Consider the following 22,428-nt stretch of genomic DNA (forward strand, 5'->3'; position numbering starts at 1 on the left):
TTTTGAGAGGGGTTTAAGTTGGTCAATTGGATTTTGATTCCCATTGACCAAGAAACCTATATTCATTATCCGGGTAAGTGATACCCATCTCCCATGTTCATTTCCCATCTAGGGGAAAGTTGCCAATACTTGGATGGGACAAAAATGCCCCTTTTAATGATGAAATTTTTATGGCTAAGATTGGCATTACCTTACATACATGGAAAATAAAGAACATGGATAAATGCACTTACCTGGGTAAGTCTTTCTAGGAAACACTTATCCAGGTAAGTGCATTTACTTGGATAAGTGATTTACTGAAAAGCAAACGGGACATTAGAAGTAAACAAATGTAAATCTGTACGTACATATTATCAATATTTTGAACCTTGTTACAGAGAAAAAAAGATTTCTGAAGTTGTAGACTAACCCCACAAATTCCCTTTCCCCTACCACAACATCTCACTCAACAAACAGGCCAACCCCACACACCTTGCCTTCCCTGTGCAACATGCCCCTCAACAACCACACTGCTACAAGACCCAACAGCTATGAACATGTGAGTACAAGAATCCTAGACCAGACCAACTGACGTGACCAATAATAACTGGACCGACGAAACACTTTGTTGGCTTGTGCTGTTAAAGTGATTGCTAGCAGTCATGGACTTTGAATTGCTTCTATCAATTGCAAGCACAGAGCATTTCATGAACACCATTACTGTAACAATTTGGTTAAGTGTTCACATCTTCTGCAATCATGGTTCAAAGTATTAATATGTATAAGAGGCAAAATTTTCCATATTTCGAATGGTGGAAACACTCAGGGGGTGTTCAACAATATGGTTGGTTTTGTCTTTTTTTTAAAAAAAAAAAAAAGAAAAGCAAAAATAACTGTATCATCAGAAAAATAATATGATTTTGTTGATGGGGCAATTTTCTTTTTTTAAAAAATGTTTAACCATTGTTTTTTTTTACATTAACCAAAATTAAACTGATACTTTGGTTTTTCAAAAACATCTAACCAATGAATTCAATTGACCGAATTTTTTAATTTTGTTTCCCTGATTCAACTTTTCGGTTTTTGATAAAAACCCCCAGTTTTAGGAATAATTATGTTAGGAGGGTTTCCAACATTCAAACCCATAGAAAACCCCGTATTTATATTTAGACTATGTTTGATTTGAAGGAAAAAATAGGAAAAAATAGAAAAACCTATATAAAGTTTGTAAAGGATTCTCTACCTTTTCCTTCCTTTCCTTACATTTTTCTTGAAACCAAAGGGTAATATACATCGATGCCCTAACACAAACTTGAAATAGGATGCAAGATTTGTGAAGGATTTGAAATTTAATTCAGTGTTGTCAGACGTCCATCGGGTGTTGAATCATTGCGGGTATGGGTTCATCAATCGACCAGGCTGAGCCGACCTGATCTGACCAGGCCGACCTGATACTAGTAGCTCACCAACCGAGGAAGCAATAACTCTTAACCTATTTTACATCAAAATAAACTTGAAATAATAGATATTATGAAGTACTAACACCCGCTAAAACGTGAATTTGGGGGAATTCTGACCAAGTCAATACTTCTAAGAACCGGCATCCCAAGAATGGTTTGAACCGCTGGTCTGAACGGTCCAACCATAATTGACAACTTGATGGTATATCGATATCAAAATTAAGAGGCACCAAAGACGGGTGTGGATGGGAATTCAGATCAGATAGTCACGATATTGTAAGCACGTTTAAAAAAGCATTTAACAGTTGTCAAAATATTTATAGTACTCACTGAATGTGCTTCCTATATTGTACCTACTGGATCTGATCTCGTGGGTGGAGGGACCATCTTAACTTTTGCACTAGTGTAATTTATGCTGAAACAGGACCACCTTATGTGAGGGTTCCTCATCAAATAAAATTTCAAATATAGGTTGGAGAGGGAAAAGTGGGAAACTATACATCCAACACTCAATTTAACCAGTGAATGAGAATAATACTTATCAAAATATTATCAATAAATTAATTAAAATGACTTAATTACTACATTATCATGAATAATATGAATTGAGATTAACTTTAGTAAACCTACAACACTGAAACCAACCTTTATTCATAAATACACATTAATTTGTTGTGGATTCATATTCAATCCAAACCATAAAATAGATCAAATCATCATCATCTTCCAAATTTTATGTCACTCTGTTTTGTTTAATCTATCCATTTATTAAAAATTATGAGCACGTTATCAAGTAGTCTACTTTCTCCTGTTTCTTTCATTTACAAAGTGTGTAAATGGATCAAATATTAGATTCAAATTTGAATTCAGAGGATACTGTCTGCAAGCCTAATTAAGAAGTCGCAGCCATGCTTGTGAAAGTTAGCATAGGAATGACGTGTGTAATTTTGCAACCAATCCAAAAGAATAAAAGTAGAATATAATGGGGTCCACAGTGTATGAAGTGAAGGAAGAGTCCTTTCTGTTTTGGTCCTCCATTAAACCATAATTGAAGGGGTGGTAGGTAATCCAAGAGAACCTCACTTTCCACATTCTTTCTTCTCACTGCCTGCCGACACTTTCATTTACCAAAGTCAAACGTGAATGATACTAATTAAGAATCAAAAAGGAAGAAAGGGGTGGAGAGAGAGAGAGAGAGAGAGAGAGGACCCATTGAACAATTCTTTGTTCTCTTACTTTAAATAAACTGAATTAATGCAAATATACAGATAGTTGTACATCTCTTTGTATAATGTTTTGAATTGCCCTAATGGCCCTGCTCACTCATCCTTTTCAATTCTTCAAATATAAGATGGGCTTAACCTCAAATACCAAACCACACCCAAGCAAGAATAGGTAAAAAAAAAAGGACTGGTCCTACCTAATAACAACATCAATCTCAAGATCTGAAGAAAAATGCCTTCTGTGAGAAGAGAGACCCCAGATGAAATTTAAAGAAAGAAAAAAGATGGAGACAGAGAGAAGCATGGAGAAAGTGAAAAATAAAATTCCTTTCAGGGTACTTCAAATTAAATAAGAGGAATATAGCTTATTACTTGAATTGGAGGAACTTTCTTAACTTCTCCCACCATCCACCAAGGCAAAGGATTGTAACTTCCTCCGTATAACTGCCAATATGGTTTTCCTGCCACAATGCAGAACTGATGGCTAGGACTGAAGGGTCTTTCTTTTTCCACTCTATCTGCTAAACATTTTCTTCTTTGGTCTTTGTCTTTTACTAGCTCATTTGCTCCCCAATTAGATCAAGACCTACAAGGAGAAAGGTAATCCCTTGAAAGAGTAGAAAGTAAAAGTGGATCCCTTGTGCTGATAGAAGGCTGCGAATTGATGCTGTAAGTAGGAGGAAAGCTAGAGCAAGCTCTTTCCTGTAAATCTTGTTCATCTTTTTCCGAGAAGGTGGGGGAGGTGCTTCTTGTTGTTCTTTCAATCTATTGAGCTCAGACAGCTCACTCTCTGAGGCTCCTCTGTGGAGCTGTGGGAGGCTCATTGTCTTCGATTCCCTCTCTGCTGCAGCTAGTAGATCGGACTCAGATGACCTACCTGCCTTCTTGGTGACAATCCACTCATATGAGCTCCCCAATTGGAACAATCCAGATATCATGGCATTGAACTTGGTCACCGACATAGTATTCTCAAAGAGCAGGTAGGGAACAATGAAGGGGAATGATTTTGGAGCCGGGAGGATATTGAGGAATGACATGAAAACAGGGATATAACAGATGACCCACATGGGTAGCTCAGCCTCAGGTACAAACATGGTTAGAGGAAGGATTATGCAAAACAATGTGAAAGAATAGAAAGGGAGGATAAGTTTTCTCAAGAGAAAGAATAGAAGTATTAAGTTTGATTTCTTCCAGAATGATATCTGCAATGTAACAACAGTAATGACCCCTCAGTAATATTCTAACCAATTTGTTCTCTATAGATAGAATTCTCGCTGATATCTAAATGCGGAATCCATGAGTCAGTGAGAACCAAGTCTACCTTTGAAGTTATGATAGCTGGAAGGCACAATCGGAAAAGTTGCATGGGACCTGAATGCCATCTATGTTGCTGCTTCCTGTAAGCTTCATAGGATTCAGGAACTTCACAAAGGACCTGAAAATCAGTTTCATATAAGGTAAGATTGGCAAAAAGTAATAAAAATACTGTTCTGGATTCAATGAGATTAATTATCATTACCTTCACATCATTAAGGAAAATAAATTTCCAACCATTTAGATGAGCACGGACGGCTATGTCCATGTCCTCTACTGTCGTCCTTTCAAGCCAGCCTCCAGAATCCTCCAGCGCTTTGATTCTCCAGACTCCAGCTGTCCCATTGAAACCAAAGAAGTTTAAGAATACACCATTGACCTGCTGCTCCACCTCAAAGTGGAAGCACAGATTAATGTTTTGAAGCCGAGTCAACAAGTTCTCATCCTTGTTTACAAATGCCCATCGGACCTGAACCAATCCCAGTTCAGGATTGTCCTGCAACACAAGGTAAAAGAGATACACTAAATACAAACTCCTAAACTGTGTAATGTGGAACTTGCCAAAATAAGCTATTACAATGCTTATCCACCTTAAAATGTGGAACTGTCTGCTTAAGGAAGTCTGGATTTGGTTGAAAATCTGCATCAAATATTGCAACAAACTCATACCCCTTCACATAATCACAATTCATTGCAGACTTGAGGTTCCCAGCTTTGTAACCAGTTCTAACCAAGCGATGCCGATATATAATGTTTATACCACGTTGGCTCCACTTGGAGACTTCCCCTTTGATTAGCCACTGGATGCTCTCATCATCCGAGTCATCAAGAACTTGGATTAGTAAACATTCTTTCGGCCAATCAAGTTGACAGACAGCAGAGATAGACTGTTCATATACCTGAAGGAGTGCCAATGTTGAGACTTATCAATTGAAACTAGTAAACATAAATGTTAAGGAAGTCCCTAGGTTTGCTCTAATTTCTACTGCCATGGTTGCTTGTTACATATATTGAAGACTTTCATTTGGACATTGTGCTTAACTAGCAGATTTGAAAGCGTAAGCGAGTGAGAATTATGAGAAGTAGTGAAAGGGAAAAATAATGCGGACTAGCTTGTTACCTCTCTCTCATTACACATTGGAATCTGAACAAGAACCATGGGGTACTCGTAGCCAGATCCCTCAACATCCTCTGTCTTGAATGGATCCCCTTTAATCCTTGGCCTAATCTTCTTGTATTTGATCCAGAAGCACCCAAGACACAAAATCATCCTGTCCAAAGACTGGATTATGAAGAGGGCAACACAGAAGCTTGAAAGAGTTTGAATTAGGGGTGCAATGTAGTCTGCTCGGAACTCCAACCAGGCAACATACACCATGTGTAGCCAACCCTGGATCTCTGAGGTATGGGGGATGTGCAAATTAGAGCTCCGGAAATAATGCCAACCATTGAAGTGAGCAACCACCTCGAAAGCCAGAGTTGCCAAGGAGAGTGCCAAGAAGCCTCGAATGAATCTGAACAGCACCCTCCCCTTCTCCAGCTTCTCACTTTCCATGGCAACTCCCTGCCTGAAAATCAACCTTTTCTTGATAGTCCCAAGCAACGCCCACAGGACATTTGCAAGCCAGGCAACACAACCAGCAGCTCGATGGGCCTTGAGAAGAAGGACCCATGTGAATTGCTTCGCGTTCTTACCACGGTCCTTGTCGACCGGCCGGAATGCAGCATCTGGACCATCAATCTCTAGAAGTGAGTAGTTGGGGTTCTCCATTGTGACAACAACTGGAGTTCCCTTCCGAGTCTCCTTCACCCACCAAGCAGAAAAATCCAAGCTCGGAGCCATTTCCCCCTCTGGAGGATTAGATTCACAATAGAAAAACTTGTTCCAAATCCAAGAAACAGAGCCGTATAACCTCAAGAAATCTTCACAATCCAGAAAAAATAACTATAGCCAAAAAAAAAAAACAAAAATGAAAAGAAACGAAGTATAAACAAAAGCCCACTAGCAAGAACAACCAGACCAGGTGAACAGTAGATAACACTCAACCTTTAAGAGACAACCCAGCTTAGGGTTTTGGATGTTGAACAGAATTAAAGTTGCAGAAGAGGAAGACGACGAGCTAAATAGGATCAATGATTAAAAAAAAAATGATAAAAAAAAACTAAAGAAATGGGCTGAGGGGAATAGTTGCAGACAATGCAGATCCCAAATGTCTCGATCTTCACCAAATTTGAGCTCAAAAAGTGACGTCTCCCTCCATTTCAGCTAGTTCCCTCCTGTAAATATTGATTTGAGTGCTTAAAACCAGCTCAGTGTGATTATTAAAAAAACATTTAACAGACAAGGAAGAAAATTAACAACTAAAGGTCATTTTCTTTTTTTATTTAATCAACCGGTAATACAAGAGAATATTCTTTTACTTCTTTCATGTTAAAACAGTGTAAAGAATAACACCAAATTTCATAAGGACGGACCAGTAATCACTCTGTCAAAACTGCAAATAACAACCCACGTAAACACCAAAAGCACAAGTCTCTGCGTAGAACATTTTGTTGAAGATTTTCCGATATTAGACCCCAAAAAGCACCATTAATGGGTATTTTAGTTAACAACTGGTTTTTTATTTATTAATGAGACCATTGATTAACTGCCATTGACATCTAGATAGCATTAATGATCTGCAGAAAAACAAGTTTAATTTAACTATTATGTCGCCGATCAAAATAATAGTTTCAGTATTCCTCTCAATTCCTCGGCATCTCCCAAGTGATTTGAGCACATCCCATTTTTGATACGTGAAAACCCCAAATGATTATTAAATAATATATATGTTAAAAGACAAAAGGTACCCTTCATACTTTGACTTTTATGGTAATGAACAGTAGAACTTTTTGTCCTAGTGTAACCCGGTTGGTTAAAATGTGACTAAGTCCAAATCACTCTCCAATTAAGAAGTGCTGGTTTATTATGTGCATTTTAGTTCATGTAGAGAAGACTCAACACTCAAGGATGTAAAAGTCTTAAAAGTGACTGAAATGTATTGTTTTGTTTCTAACTGGATAAAACAGTTATTTATTAAACATTGAATGACTTATTTCTTTCTTCGGCAAGTATATAAAATAATTTAATGAAAAAATTTTGAGTGCATAAATAACCAATACTTCTTTGCTTTCCACCTTAACATTCTTTTCATCGTCTTCATTATCATCATCAGCCTTGCTCCAATTATAGCGGAATATTTGGCTCCTACCCGGTTGGAGGAAATGCGTCCAACCAACTGCTTTGTACATGTTGATTTGATTTTAGGGTCTCGGGGTTAGAGGTTAGAGGCATTGGGATTTAAATATAAAAATCAAAGAGGTGGTTTGAGACTTTTGTTTGACCATGGTAGGAGCCAAGTAAAGCTCCCTCCCCCAGCTATATATGGGTCCGTATCCGTTACATTAACATCATTCTATCATTCCGATGACGGTAGATTTGGCCCTCCAGTGAAATTGTGACACGTGGTACCTCGTGACAACTAGGAAAATACCCAGCCAACAAACTTACGAAGTTGGTGACCCACCCGGGCACTAGTCTGGCCGGCCTGGCGTGACCTGCGCGCGGCCTGACGTGCGCCTGCGCGACCTGTCCGCGGCCTGATGCACGCCTGCGCGACCTGCGCGAACTGCGCGCGGCCTAGCGCGCGACCTGCACGAACTGCGCACGACCTGCGCGAACTACGTGCGACGTGCAGCCTGCACGGCCTGGCCGACCTGGACCAGCCTAGCGCATGATCCGGCCAAGGCGCCCACCGACGAACCTGGCCCAGACACTGACCCGCCGACTAACACAGGCGCTAGCTTGACGACCTGGTCTAGACACTGACCCGCCAACTGACACAGGCGCCGACCTGACGACCTGGCCTAGACACTGACCCGCCGACTGACGCAGGAACCCCTATGACAACCCGGCCCAGGCGCTGACCTGGCCGCCTGACACAAGCGCTAGCCTGACAACCTCGAGGAATTCACCACCGTACCCCGGTTCTGACAGGATGCGACGAGTCTTACCATTTGGAGGCTTTTCACCCACCTAATCCGCGAGGACTCCAGTATATAAAGACCTCACCCCCCAAAGGGGAGGGGGAGGAAAAAAGGGAAGTAACCCCTGCTCTCTAGCTCTCTCATATTATCTTCAAAGCTCTCTACAATAAGAGTGCTAACTTAAGCGTCGGAGAGCCCCCACCGGGAGAATACCCCCGGGATCTCTGATTCAGTTCTCGCAGGTCCTTCAGCTCCCGCCGCCTACAAAGAGGAGGAAAAGATGAAGTTCTCGCAGGTCCCTCAGCTCCCACGGCCTAAAAAGGAAAGAAGACCACCTCATGCTGAGGGCAGTCGGATTGCGCCGCACCAGGGAGCTCCAGCATTCTCTAAGTCATCGGCCGCCTAGTAGGCAATTTGCCACCGAGCAGCTCGTCACCGGGCAGTTCGCCACCAGGCAGTTTGCCACCGAGCGGCTCGCCACCGGGCAGTTCGCCACCAGGCAGTTCGCCACCAAGCAGCTCGCCACCGGGCAGTTCGCCACCAGGCAGTTCGCCACCGGGCAGTTTGCCACCAAGCAGTTCGCCACCAGGCAGCTCGCCACCAGGCAGCTTGCCACTAGGCAGCTCGCCACCAGACAGTTCACCACCGGGCAGTTCGCCACCAGGCAGTTCGCCACCAGGCAGTTCTCCACCGAGCAGTTCGCCAGTAGGCAGTTCACTACCAAGTAGCTCATCACTAAGGCACGCCACCACCAAGTCAAATAACGAGGTACTTAGCCAAAAAATTTTACATCACAAAACATTGGTACGTGGCCGAAAACGGTTACATCACATTCCATTTTAATGAATAAGGGCTTATTTGTTTCACAATAAATGGGGTCTGGAATTGGAATTGGAAACCATTTCAATTTCAACAATTTGATTGGGCAGAATTGCAATCCCATTCCCAATCCTAGGAGTGGGTTTGACCCGAGCCAAATATTTGGCTATTTGAGCTTGGCTCACTAAAATTGTGTTAGATTCGAGTTCGATTCAAGCTAGTGATTTGAGTTCAAGCTCAGCTTGATTCAAAGCTCACAAATTCAAGCTCAAATTCAAGCTAATTTTTTTTCTAAAAGATAAAAAGTATACATATAAAAATATTTTTTTATTTTACATACAAAAAATAAAAAATTATAAAAATCATTTATTATTATACATATGAATAATATATATATATATATATATATATATATATATATATAAATAATGTTTTTATTTTACACACAAAAAATAAGAATTATAAAAATTATTTACCGTTATACATAAAAAATAAAAATATTATTATATAATAAAAATTATTTATTATATGCATTTATATATGTAAATGTATATGTATATAATAAAAATTATTTATTTATTATACTAGGCTCGCGAGCCTCACCAGCCGAGCCCGAATAGCTCGTGAGAAGCTTGGCTCGTGGCTACCCCTAGCCAATCCTGTTGGAATGGCATTCTCCCATTTGAGAGCATGGCGATTCACTCCCCCTCCCTGAAATCCTATTCTACCTTATTCCAACTTTAATTCTAATTCATATCTGAACCAAACAAACTATAAGGAGTAGACCATTCAAATTCTGATTTCAATGCTTAGTTTTGAAAGAGTACAAATACAAATATGTACAGTACAATTATATACACAACAATACAAAATATAAGGTTCTGCACTCTACATATTTGTATTTGTACTTCCAAACTGAGCCCAAGGGATTTTGGTTCTGATTGTGAATGCAAACCAAATGACGCTGAGTTATTAAGGATGTGTTGTGGGCGCTCCTAATTAATGGCTGAAGCTAAAATTGGGTTGGTTATTATTTAACCATACCTACAAATATGTTATTATTTAATTATGCTATTCATAAAAACACAAAGCAATAAGCTCAGTTCAACCACTTCAGCTATTATCAAATGGACCCTAAGACCAAGAACAAAAGGAGTGGCTGAAGTGTATATCTTGGTTGCTTTATATACTATATACAAATAAGTTATTAACATAATCAGTTACTAAAATCATATATCAATACGACATTAGTTTTCCATAATTTTCTATGTAAATAACATAAAATTGATCAGTAATTCATTAAGCGTGCTGAATAAATAAGAAGAATTGTTATGCTTTTTTTTTATATTTTTAGTATAAAATTTCCATTAAATCAGCCATGAACAAAAGATTGGAATGAGATCACTGAGGTTATTAAGAAGGAAATTATTTCACATTTTGAAGAAATGAAGTAATTAACAAGTTTTCTTGGCAATAGAAAGTTGCCCCATTTTCTCTTGTAAGTAAAAATGATTCCATTTTATAAGAGGATAATGTGAGATCAAAGCTATGGAAAACTAAAATGAAATGATTTTATCATATTGTATCCAAACAACTTGGCAATCAGTGGATAAATTAGTGGTTCACTTTGAAAGAGACCACCCACTTGATATTTTATGCATATACATAACTGCATACATGGCTGGTTCTCAGCATACTAGTTGTCCATCCAATGTGTCAATTCTTAGGGAACAATGCACAAACAAAAGTACAGCATCGATTCTTATAAATCACTATTACAAAAATGCTTTCATTTTTACCTTTCTCAAGAGAAGACTTTCTTTCTTTTCCTTTTCCAAGGGCAAAATGAATTTGTAATTGCTCTAAAGGATGTTAGAAAACATGAAACCACACAAAATGGAGGAAAAGATATCCTCCTCAATGGGAAATTGAAATCAATGAGGAAATGATAACCATATCTGGACAATTGCTTTGTATTCCATGACAAAGCAATTAAAGACCAAAAGAGAATTTGCTTGCTAATTGTTCTTTAGATCGATTTTCTTTTGAAAGTAAGAATGAAACCTTTTGCTTTTTCTAGTAGTTTCTTTTAAAATTCTTTATGCAAACAACTTTGAAAAAAAAGCATGAATCCTAGCTATTGCTATTTGTATATTGCAAAAATGTATTTAAATACTTTTAGAAGTAAAAATAACATAAAAAAGTTGCACCTTGTTTTAAAGCAAGAATCTAGCTAAATACAACCAATCATTTCTACATTTCTTGCCTTATCAAAATTATTGTTATTGTTGACCTTGATTATAATGCTGCTATAGTTAATTTTCTTTAATAGGCATCAGTTTTATTAGTTTTTATTAAATATGATGACTGCTGGTTAGGGCAGATTATATATATACTTTTTAAATCAACACGTAACCCTATTGAACATTTCAACATGTAAATGCCTAAATGGGCGATACGATTGTAACCACCTGTTAGTGGCTTATCGAAGTGTCATATAATCCCCTCTTTTGGTCATGAGAAATGGTGTTGTAAATTAATGATAATAGTTCATTAAATAGGCAACCCTCTTTTCTAAATTGGCCATATCTCTAGTGGGGTCTGTATGAAATACTCATCTGGTAAGTTATTTGATTAAAAAGAGAGGAAAACCCTAACAAAAGGGTAACCCATTGTAACCAATACATCCGATATGTTGGTAGAGGTGTATTAAGCAGTATTGATTGTTTTATTTTTAGTTTTTTTTTTTCAAATCCGGTTCAGAGGGATTGGTTTAAGGTTCATTCACTCTCTGAACCAGTCAAAACCCCGATATACTCTCTGTAGGGGCGTATTGGAAAGCTCCCAATACAATATATATCGACCGATACATGTAAATTTTTTAATCTTGATTGTAACCTGGTCATTTATAGAATCTATATTACTAACTTAGATAGCCCATCCATCCATTGGTTTGAGAATTGGAATGGACTTCATAGTTAAGTCAGACCCATTCTAGTTCAACGATGATTAAGTAGCTTTGACAGATTTTGGGTTAAACCAAGTATCAGACCCTTTTTTCGGTTCAATGTCTAGTCTTGTTTTCAAAACATTGCAATAGCATGAGATGTCTCATAATGATCTAATTCATCATTTTTCACACATATTTTCTAATTTTAATTTTTATTTGTCAAATAAATGTGATTTGTGGTGTTCACGGTTTGGTTAATCAAACTGTAAGCCTTTTTTTAAAACCGTACTGATGGTACTGATTTTTGGAAAATCGGTAACCAAAACCAAACTGAAGTCAATCAGTTGACTGGTCGATCGGTTCGGTTAACCACTGGTACAGTTCATCAGTTTTTTGGCTTTTTGAATTTCATAGTCTTATATATAATAAATATAAAATAATATATTATAAATAATAAATATATAATACATATATTCATTTATAATATATATAAATAATATAAAATATATATAATATTCATAAATATAATATATATATATATATATATATATATCGGCCAGTTCAGTTAATTGCCTGTTTTTATATTGATTAATCAAAACCAAACCAATACTTATGGTTTTTTAAAATATTAAACCAAAACCAAACCAATCAATTCAGTTAACTAGAATTTTTGGTTTGATTTGATCGATTCGGTTCGGTTTTTCTTACTCACACCTAGATTTGTCTTCAGATAGTTAATGGCCAAGGAAGACAACTCTTTCATAGCAACAATAGGGGATTTTTGGATGGCTCAACAGGCTGGGCATTCGGAATGGTGGGCTCTTATTCATGCACTTTGTCGAGTTCATGCTCTTGGGATCTGTAAAGTTCAATTTTCATGGATGCCTAATGCATAGTTAAAATGCTGAGCACCAATGGTCAGGTAAGATGGGGTGAACAAACCTTTTATGAAAATGTGAGATACCTTGTGTATCTTTTTGATTTCTACCAGTTTGTATATGTTCCTAAACAACATAACGTTTTAATATATAACATGGCATTCAAGGCTAGAATAGAGAAAAAGATAATATATTTGTAAGGTTTTTATGTGATCAAAGAATTTCCCTTTTGGCCAAAAGAAAAGAGAATCAAATGGGTAAATAAGTTAATAAAGCTAATACTTAAATTCCCTTTTGCACACTAGTTGAGTGAGGAGAAGATTTTTGGGTAAATTATAGCCTGTACTTTGGGGTAGTGATAGATAGGTATCATGAACTTCCAATTGTAATTTTTGAGTATTTTCAACTCTCAAAAATAGACACTTGGGTCTATCTGTTAGTATTCTGTCAGTTAAATATTACATAATGTAAAAAATATCATTTTTGTGTATTTTTCAGATTATTCGGAAAGTAAAATCATCACCAAAGAGTGCTATCGTTAGAAAATTTAAATATATTATTTGCTATTCATGTGAGAACGGCATCATGGGGAGACATTTGATTACTTAAGAATGATCTCACAAATACATGAAAAGGATATTTTTGACATTATATAATGTTTAATTGACGGAATACTAGCGCATATCAACCCAAGTATCTATTTTTGAAAATTCAAAGCATTCAAGTGTAACAATTAAAAATTCAGGATATCTATTTGTTACTACCCCAAAGTACAGGGTACCTATCTGTAATTTACCCAAAATTTTTGAATCAACAAAAGTTCCTTGCATTGAGCACTTGGCTATTAGATTGAAATCTCCTCGATGGCTACACTAAGACTGGTTGAGCTGGATTACACCATAGCATCCAAACTCAATGGTACATCAAACCAAGCTATGCCAAGCATCCAGCCCAGCCAAGCCTGATCTTGAATATGTGTGTTTGTGTATTATATATTATATTATATTATTTAAATAATATTATAATATATTATATATTATATATGTCACATGATATAAAATATTATACCTTTGTTCTACAAGAGAAAAACTGATTTTCTATAATGAAAATATTGAATACAACATATTTTCCTCGGTGCACACTATTTAACAAGAAGCTTTTCACGCTAATTATACTCAGCTCTCTCTCTCTCTCTATATATATATATATATTAGTTTTCTTTTTAAGTAATTAATTTATTGTAGTTAGGGGTGTCAATTAGACTGGATTTAAACCAATATAAATATGATACAGACAGATCAGGTCCAATCCAATCTAATAAATATTTTGGACCGAATTGGTCTAATCCAATATGTCTTGTGGTCCAGGTCCAATCCAATCTAATAAATATTTTGGAATGAATTGGTATAGTCCAATATGTCTTGTGGTATGTCCAATCCATCCAAATTGATTTTGGACTAGACGGGGATCAATCCAAAACCAGTCCATTGACACCCTTAATTATAGCCCATAAACCTGGAGTGTGGGCCCAAATATGACCTTTATCATAGGTGCTATTCTAAGCTCAGCCTAGACCCAACCTATCCTGGCCTATCACCCCCAAAATCTAAGTGTTGTGACTTGGGGATATCGCACTCTGGCCTATCCCCGATCCCCGTGGGGATTTGCCCAAATGGGGTGGCGATGGGAATGATTTCCCCCCTCCCCCCTGCCCCCGTGAGGACGATGATGGGGAAATTTTCATCCCTGTTAGTGAGGACGGGGCGGGGACAGGGAGAGCATTCCCCGCCCGTGGGATCCCCACTAATATATATGTATATATGTATGTATATATATGTACACATACGTCTATATATTAATGTTTTAAAAATATGGTTGAATATGTTTGAATATTTTTTAATAGATTGTAAATTTTAATTATTTTATTTTTATTTTTGAAATAAAACAAAAAACAAAAATAAAATTATTAACATTATAAAAAATTACGGGGAATGGAAATCCCCTGGGGATGGGGATGGGGATAACCTTGTCCCCGTTAGCGGGGATGGGGACGGGGACGGGGATGGGAAGAGGTTCCCCGTCCCCACCCCGCCCCGTTGCCATTCCTACATGTGGTTGGGATAAAGCTTAAATGATGATGGTGAAACATGAAAGGCCCGTTTGGCACATCTTTCCGTGTGGTCTTTCGGCTGTTTACAACCTAGGAAAACCGAAGTTCGGTCTATTCCTGTTTGACTCGCAGAAGACCTAGCCGCCAAAAGACAAAGTGCCTAAAAGATGCGAGAAGCCCATTTTGGGCTGATTTCGAAAAGCTTCAAATGAAGCTTTCCTCATCTTTCATGTTTTAATCTTACAAGGAAAGACGCATAAAAAGATATGTATCTACTAAACATGCTTTGGGCTACTCAAATCTTCATACAAAAGCTTAATACATCTTTTACATGTTAAAACTACCAAAAGATTTTTCCAAAAAAATACACCAAACAGGCCCGAAGTCATTCTCTTTGCCTAAGACCCGCCGTGGTGGGAGCGGATGCTACATACCAAAATTTGAATTTGGAACCATTAATAGTCAAAATGTCAAATTTAAATTCAACCATATCAGTTAAATTTTGGTCGAACTAGAATTAGATTTGGATATCATGTTGATAAATTATATTAAATATTATAAAATGGTCAAAATATTACATTCTTTTACAAAATGAATTTCTATATATATTATTAATAATATAAATTAAAAGTAACTTCCATGAAACTTGAGACTTGATTTTATGAGCCTTTAATGAAATTTATTTTTATTAATTCCAACATCTAATTTCAATTTCAATAAATAATAATAATACCCGGTGCAAATATGCAATCGACTGAATATGGTTTGAGAAAGGAAAACCAACTTTTTGATGAGAAATCTGGATCATACAATTCATTTGTAGAGTAAAACAATTGGATGGTCACGATCCACTGAGAAGATAAGAAGAATACGATGGCACCGTGGGCGTCGCATAACTAAGCCATTCGACGAGTTCCAAAAAGGCCAAAGCACACTTATAAGTTATAATCGTCGAGAAAATGGCGATTAAATAGGCGGGAAGGTCACCGACAGTTTGACAAGCGGTGACCAGCATTCTCCAATCCATGCGCATGCTAAAACCAGGCGGTTTTACAACGAAAGCAAGTGGTTTTAAATAAAAAATACTGCCACGTGCATGAAGTCTCAACCGTTTATCTCTTCGAAAGTTAAGGCATCCGTACGGCACCGACCACAGCACACTACAGCTGTATATTGGGAATATCTTCTGTAAGAAATAGACTCTCTTTTTTTTTTTTCTTTTTTTATATTTAACAGAATAAGTTGGTTAATTGGGAATAGGGATGACAATTTTCTCCATTTTTTCATGTTTGTAGGGTACATTTTGAATGGGACGGACATGGAGATGATTTTTCCCTGCGAGGATGGAGATGGAAAAAAGTTTTATCCCCGTTAGCAGAGATGGGGTGGGGACGGGGAGAGCACTCCCTATCTCTCAGGGACCTCGATCCCTGCCCCGTGGGATCCCACTAATATATATGTATATATGTATATATGTATGCATATATGTACACATATGTATGCGTATATGTACACATATATCTATATATTAATATTTTTAAAAATATGGTTGAATGTTTGAATCTTTTCTAATAGGATTATAAATTTTAATTATTTTTATTTTTATTTTTTAAATAAAATAAAAGACAAAAACAAAATGGTTAACATTATACAAAATCACGGGGAATGGGGATTCTTGTGGGGATGAGTATGGTGTTAACCTTATCCCCGTTAGCGGGGATAGGGACGGGAATGGGGATGGGGATTTTTGTACGAAAGGGAATGGAGAGAGGCTCCCCATCCCACCCGGTTGCCATTCCTACTAAGGGGGTGTTCCTTTTTTGGATTTTGATGAGGGGGGAGGGGGAAATTGGTTAATGGGATTTTGATTTCCATTAACCAAGAAACTCATGTTCTTTTTTCAGATTTATGTAGGGATTAAAGAAAGTTTATTTTCATGAGTATCACTTACCCCCCATCTCCTACGTGGGTAAATAACTTTTCCATATGGGGAAAAATTGCCAACACTTGAATGGAACAAAAATATTCATTTTAATAATTGAATTTTATAGCTAAAATGGTCATTGCCTTATTTATATGAGGTGGGTAAATAACTTTTCCATATGGGAAAAAATTACCAACACTTGAGTGGGACAAAAATATCCATTTTAATAATTGAATTTTATGACTAAAATGGTCATTACCTTATTTATATGGGAAATAAAAAAACATAGATAAATGTACTTACCCAAATAAGTCTTTTTTAAAACATATTTACCTGGATAAATGTATTTATCCAAATAAATAATTAATCGTAAAACGAAGAGGGCCTAATAAGTAATAACAAGTGATGATGATTCCGGAGATTATTTATTACAAGGTAAGTGATAAGGAGGGTTAATAAGCAATTTATTCGTGCTAACATAATGTTACTCCTTTCTATTTTTCTCTTTATTTATTTATTTATTTATTTATTTATGTATTGCTGCTAAAGTTTCATCCAAAACAAGAGAAAGTGTTAGATTGAAAGGACAAAAGTACCCTCGATTAACTATTATAACATAAGGTGGTTTTCGTCATTTCAACTAAGGATGTGCTGTTTTAGCAAAAAATTGAGTATGCCGTGTGCCCAAATCAGCACCGTTGGGCTTCCCTGGAATTAAGCTTGTTTGCTAGCTACTGTTGCTACCAAGTGAGAGTCCACTGAGTTGCTTAAACCGCAAAAGAGGACACCTATCAACTCTCCACTTGGAACTTTTCTTTGCCCGATGAACTATAAAATTTTCGGATGCCTAAAACTCTTCCTAGCTATTCAAATTTCTATAATTAATTAACACTTTACCTAAAACCTCTTGCCTCGTGGAAAAGTAGCCTTCAATGAAGACTCAAATTGTAGTATGTGAAGAAGGGATCAGACGATAGATGCATAACACTCTCAGGGGCCAAGACCCTGCAGAGCCAAGATTATGATTGGGCAATGACCCTTATCCGTTTATACCAAACCCTAGCTACGCTTTTCCGTCCCACAAGCTATCACATGGAGACGGGATCTGGTCCATATACACAGGGCGCCTCACACCGACCTCAGAGGCACATCCCACCATGGAGTTCAAATCAGCTCTCACAAGATAGTTTCCCACAACATTCTATAACATATTTCCGCTATGTATTGGGAACATCTCCCGATGATAATATCAGAAATAATGAGACATCATCAGGAGATATTTCCAATACACACCAGGGATGTGTCATGGGACATTATGGGAAACTATTTAGTAGGGGGCTGATTTCAACTCCCCACTATGCATTGGGAACATTTACCGTAGTTATACATTATTATTCACAGGAGATGTTACCAATGCATGGTGAGATGTGCCTGTGTATGGTCAATATGTGGCACCTTGTGTGAGGAGCAGATCCCAATTCTGTCACATGTTACATATCCAAAAGGCCCATAGTGGGACCATTCAATTATGTGGGCTCACATAAATTTCCCACATGGCAAGTTTTAGGAATTTCAATAAGTTGGGTTTGGGGAGAGTTCAGATCTTCTACCCAAGGTTCAAAGTATTGACAAGTATCGGTCTGTATCTAATGATACATATCGTTTTGGAGCTTCCCATATTGCCCCTACAGAGGGTGTATTGGGGTTTTGACCAGTCCAAGGGGTGGAGGAGCCTTAAACCGCCCCCCTGAATTGATTTTGAAAAAAAATGAAAAAAAAACAAAAGAAAACACTATTGATATTGCCCGATATGCCCCTATTGGCATATCGGGCATATCGATATTTAGAACCTTGCTTCTACCAATTAGATGCTTCCAACATGCCCCAACGAGCCACTACAACTGCATATTGAGAACATCTCCCAACCAGCCACTGCAACATGTTTCCAACATAAGGCTACAATGGTTTTTTAGGACGAGGTTGGGAGTGTTTTATTGGTAGCAAAATCCTACCAGGTTTGGAACAGATTTACCTTCACCCTAGCTGAACCTTTTAGGGGGTGTTTGTATTTTGGATTTTGAGAGGGGAAAAGTTGGTCGATAAGATTTTGGTTTCCATTGACCGAAACACCCATGTTTTTTTTTTTTCAGATTTATGTGGAGATTAGGGAAAATTTTATTTTCTTGGGTGATACCTATCTCCCCTGTGGATGTGGGTAAATAACTTTCCACTTGGAGAAAATTTGTCAACACTTCGATGAGACAAAAGTACCCCTTTCAATAATGGATTTTTATGGTTAAAATAGTCATTATCTTATTTACTTAGGAAATAAAAGAACCAGGGAGTAAGTGTTTTTAGTTGTCAACACACTTAGATGGAACAAAAATGCCTTTTTTTAATAATGGATTTTTATGGCTAAAATTATCATTGTTTTATTTACCTGAAAAAAAAAACATGGATAAATGCACTTACCCCTTGTGTAAGTAAGTTTCCAAAAAGTGAATGAGACCTTAATAATTCCATTTGAGCCTGATCCAACCCAGATAAATAACAAAATTTCCAAATGCGACCCAACCTTACTGGGTTAAACCCATTATTGACCCAGCCCAACCCATTGTCTTTGAATTAATTTTTTTTGGGTTCGACTATGATATGGAAAAGATATGATATCTAAAATTCTTCTGACCAATCAAGTGGAATTATAAACATGATAGTCAATTAGGTGTTATTTATCAAAATCATGGGTGGGTTTTGATTGGTCAAAACTCTTCCCATACCATATCTTTTCCACATCATAGATTTTCCCAATTTTTTTATAATGCATTTTAAAAGTTTAACAAAAACCAATTTAAGTCAGAAATTGATTTATATGTTTCAACTTTCAAGGTGCCATTTCTTGCATAGTGGAAGAAGAAAAAAAAATCAAAAGAAATATAAAAAGAAATTCTGACCTTTAAAATTATTTGGGATTAGAAGACATACTGAATGTAAAAATACCCTCTATACCTACAGTGCTATCATGGCCCGACGGGTGGATTAACGAAACCTAAAATTAAAACCCGACTTACCAACAGAAAAATCAAAACCCTAACCAACCCTACACTTAAACTTGACCCCATCCCGACCCTAACCAGGTCTACCGTTTAACCCATTAACATCTTTAGTCAATTAGCACAATGTTTTAAAAACTGACTCAAAATCGGAATCACTTTGACCACTAGTTTCTGGATCAGCAGTTTGATCGACAATTTAATTCAAATGGATGGTCTGTTTAAATTAAAAATATAAAATAAAACAAAGAAACAGCCAAAATCGTTGTTTTGTGACAATTGAATGATGATTCAACCACTCGGGTCAATGAACCAATGATTATATCAATAATAGTTTTTGGCAAAAGACCAAATCAGAGGTGAAATGAAATCAGTTGTCTGAACGGTTTTCATGTTGAAAGGTCTGACTGTCTGAGTCAATAACGGTTCAAAAACTATGGTTTAATACTTTAGTATTAGAGGTACTGTAGCTCTGCTCCCAACCTATTGAGTTTTGACTTAACACGGTTTATTGATGAATTGAGATCTACTCCTCACAGAGCATATCTCACACCAATCTCACAATTATATCTCACCCTGAATTTGGAAACTTCTCCCTATAAATAATAAATGCAAGTATGGGAGATGTTCCTAGTATGCAGCCAGAACAAGCGAGGTCAGCGTAAGGTGAGGAGCAGATCCGGACTTTCATTGGTTCAATACCGTCCAGCTTTCATTTGGAAAGTATATATTCAAACACTATAGAGATATATTTTAAATAATTTTAGCTCCCCACCGACACCGTAGGGTCACGTTATGCATGACACCTTCTAAGCAAATGGGTCGGACTACTTGTGACGAGGATAAAAAGTTATCAAATACCCATTTAACGCCACGTGGACTTCAAAGCAACGAAAATTAGAAAATAAAAATAAAAATAAAACAAAGAAAGTTCATGGATGGTAGGGCTGGGGCTCCCTATGCTTGTGGTTGTGAATCTTGTGACTCAGATAATTGCTGTGTTTATAATTTAATATAGGAGGGTGAGCTTCTTGTGGGTTAAATAAAAGTTATTCCCTAGTTGATTGGGTCGTAGTGCTCCGGCTGTATTGCTTTAAAAAATAATTGGTCATTTCAACCGTTTGATCAGGACCCATCAATGGGCTATTGCATCATCTATTGGGACATGCAAATGGGACCCACTGAATAATACAAACTACACCATTGGATATTTGAGCAGATTTCATCTCCTTAATTAATTCTTTCCCTGTCTTAGGGGTCTTACTACAGTGCCTTTTGTTCAGAGAGAGAGAGAGACCCACAAAAGAATTGCAAAAAATGGCCAATGGACAGCTAAACTTAAGGATCTCATGTGCAAATAAGAAATACAGAGATGTTAATAGTTTCAACTTTCAATAATTGAGATTCATCCATTTGTCTATTCCAAATCTTACACTTACAGATTGATTAATCTTCTCACATAAAAATAAATCAAATTGATGATAATGCAGGAAGATGGGCTCCACTTAAAATTTTAGGGTTTCTTTTTTCTTTGATATCTAAGCATATTCCAACCACACCATGTGAGCTGAGATCACCATGAGACGAAGTACAAACAAACACATTGGCCTTGAAGATAAGCTCATGAGTAGAAGGTGTCTCATTCATTTACCAGCCTTTGTTTCTGAGTTCCTCTTCACAAAGTAAAGAAAGAAATGGTAAATATCCACTTTTGGAGAAAAAAAAGGTGATCTCGTTATCAAACTAGAGATATTAAAAACTGGGCCAATCTAAATATTCTATTATTTGTTTAGGTTACATTAAGATGTCAAACCCAAAGAATATTTTCCATTTGGGTGAAGAGACTTGATTCCAATTGGTTACAGTTTTATAGGCACAGAGGAGTTTTCTTGAGCTATCTTCTCTCTTCAAGAGTGTGAAATGGACAATGATTTAGAAGCTTCATCACTAATCTAACACCTTTGAACTTGGAACTTAAGCCATTTTATTGAAAAACCAGGCTTTTTGACTTGATAGACATGGGCTACAAGTCATATTATTGGGCCACATATGATGTGGGGAAGCTTAGATTGTTAACTAAAAGTGATCCAACTCAGCTCCATTAGACAACAGCTTCATTGTAATTTGAGTCTACATAATCTCCAACACTCTATATGGGCTGGTCGTTATTTGTTAAGCATCCTTCTATGTGAAGATCCAAATTCTTAATTGTTGGGGTGATATAGACTTCTGACCCAAAACAATTTGCCTTGCCGGATTTTCTTGTTTGCTTTCACTTTTCAAAAGTCATGTGCGCATGTTAAGCCTTTCATCAAGGCAAATTTAAGGCCAAATTGAAGCTTGCATCTCTCTCTCTCCCCTATATGTATATGCACGTGTAGAGAGAGAGAGAGAGAGATTGGAATAATTTCTATATAGTAGCTATCAATGTCCCCCTTCATATCTTCTTACCCTAAAAGTCAGCTCAATGGGTCTAGGGCTGGGGCCTGTCAACCGGTCAGTCAGAGCCAACAGACCCTAATCAAAACCCAATTATATAGGGTTTTTGGGTCTGCATTATGTGTCCCGGACTCCCTTTTACAATTGGGTCGGGATTGGTTTTGGTTGTACCAAACCAATTGAGATCCAAACTGACTTTCATGGTCCAAAGTATCCATAGACTTTCAGGTCAGAACCGGGTCTTCTCTGATCCATT

The 22,428-nt window shown here is 37.2% G+C and overlaps 1 protein-coding gene across 1 annotated transcript; it reads right to left on the reverse strand.

Moving 5' to 3' along the window:
* Positions 1-2,651: 2,651 nt before the first annotated feature.
* LOC148843666 (putative xyloglucan glycosyltransferase 5) lies at positions 2,652-5,978 on the reverse strand. Its single transcript, XM_088958829.1, has 5 exons — positions 5,097-5,978; positions 4,567-4,875; positions 4,182-4,472; positions 3,984-4,097; positions 2,652-3,864 (listed from the first exon to the last, which is right to left on the reverse strand). Exons 1-5 carry the CDS (start codon positions 5,817-5,819, stop codon positions 3,217-3,219), a joined length of 2,085 nt encoding a protein of 694 aa, XP_088814955.1. The 5' UTR covers positions 5,820-5,978; the 3' UTR covers positions 2,652-3,216.
* Positions 5,979-22,428: the final 16,450 nt, after the last annotated feature.

This window comes from Nelumbo lutea, chromosome 8 (assembly GCF_056320005.1).
Source record: "Nelumbo lutea isolate HS-2025 chromosome 8, American lotus-T2T, whole genome shotgun sequence".
Taxonomy (NCBI): domain Eukaryota; kingdom Viridiplantae; phylum Streptophyta; class Magnoliopsida; order Proteales; family Nelumbonaceae; genus Nelumbo; species Nelumbo lutea.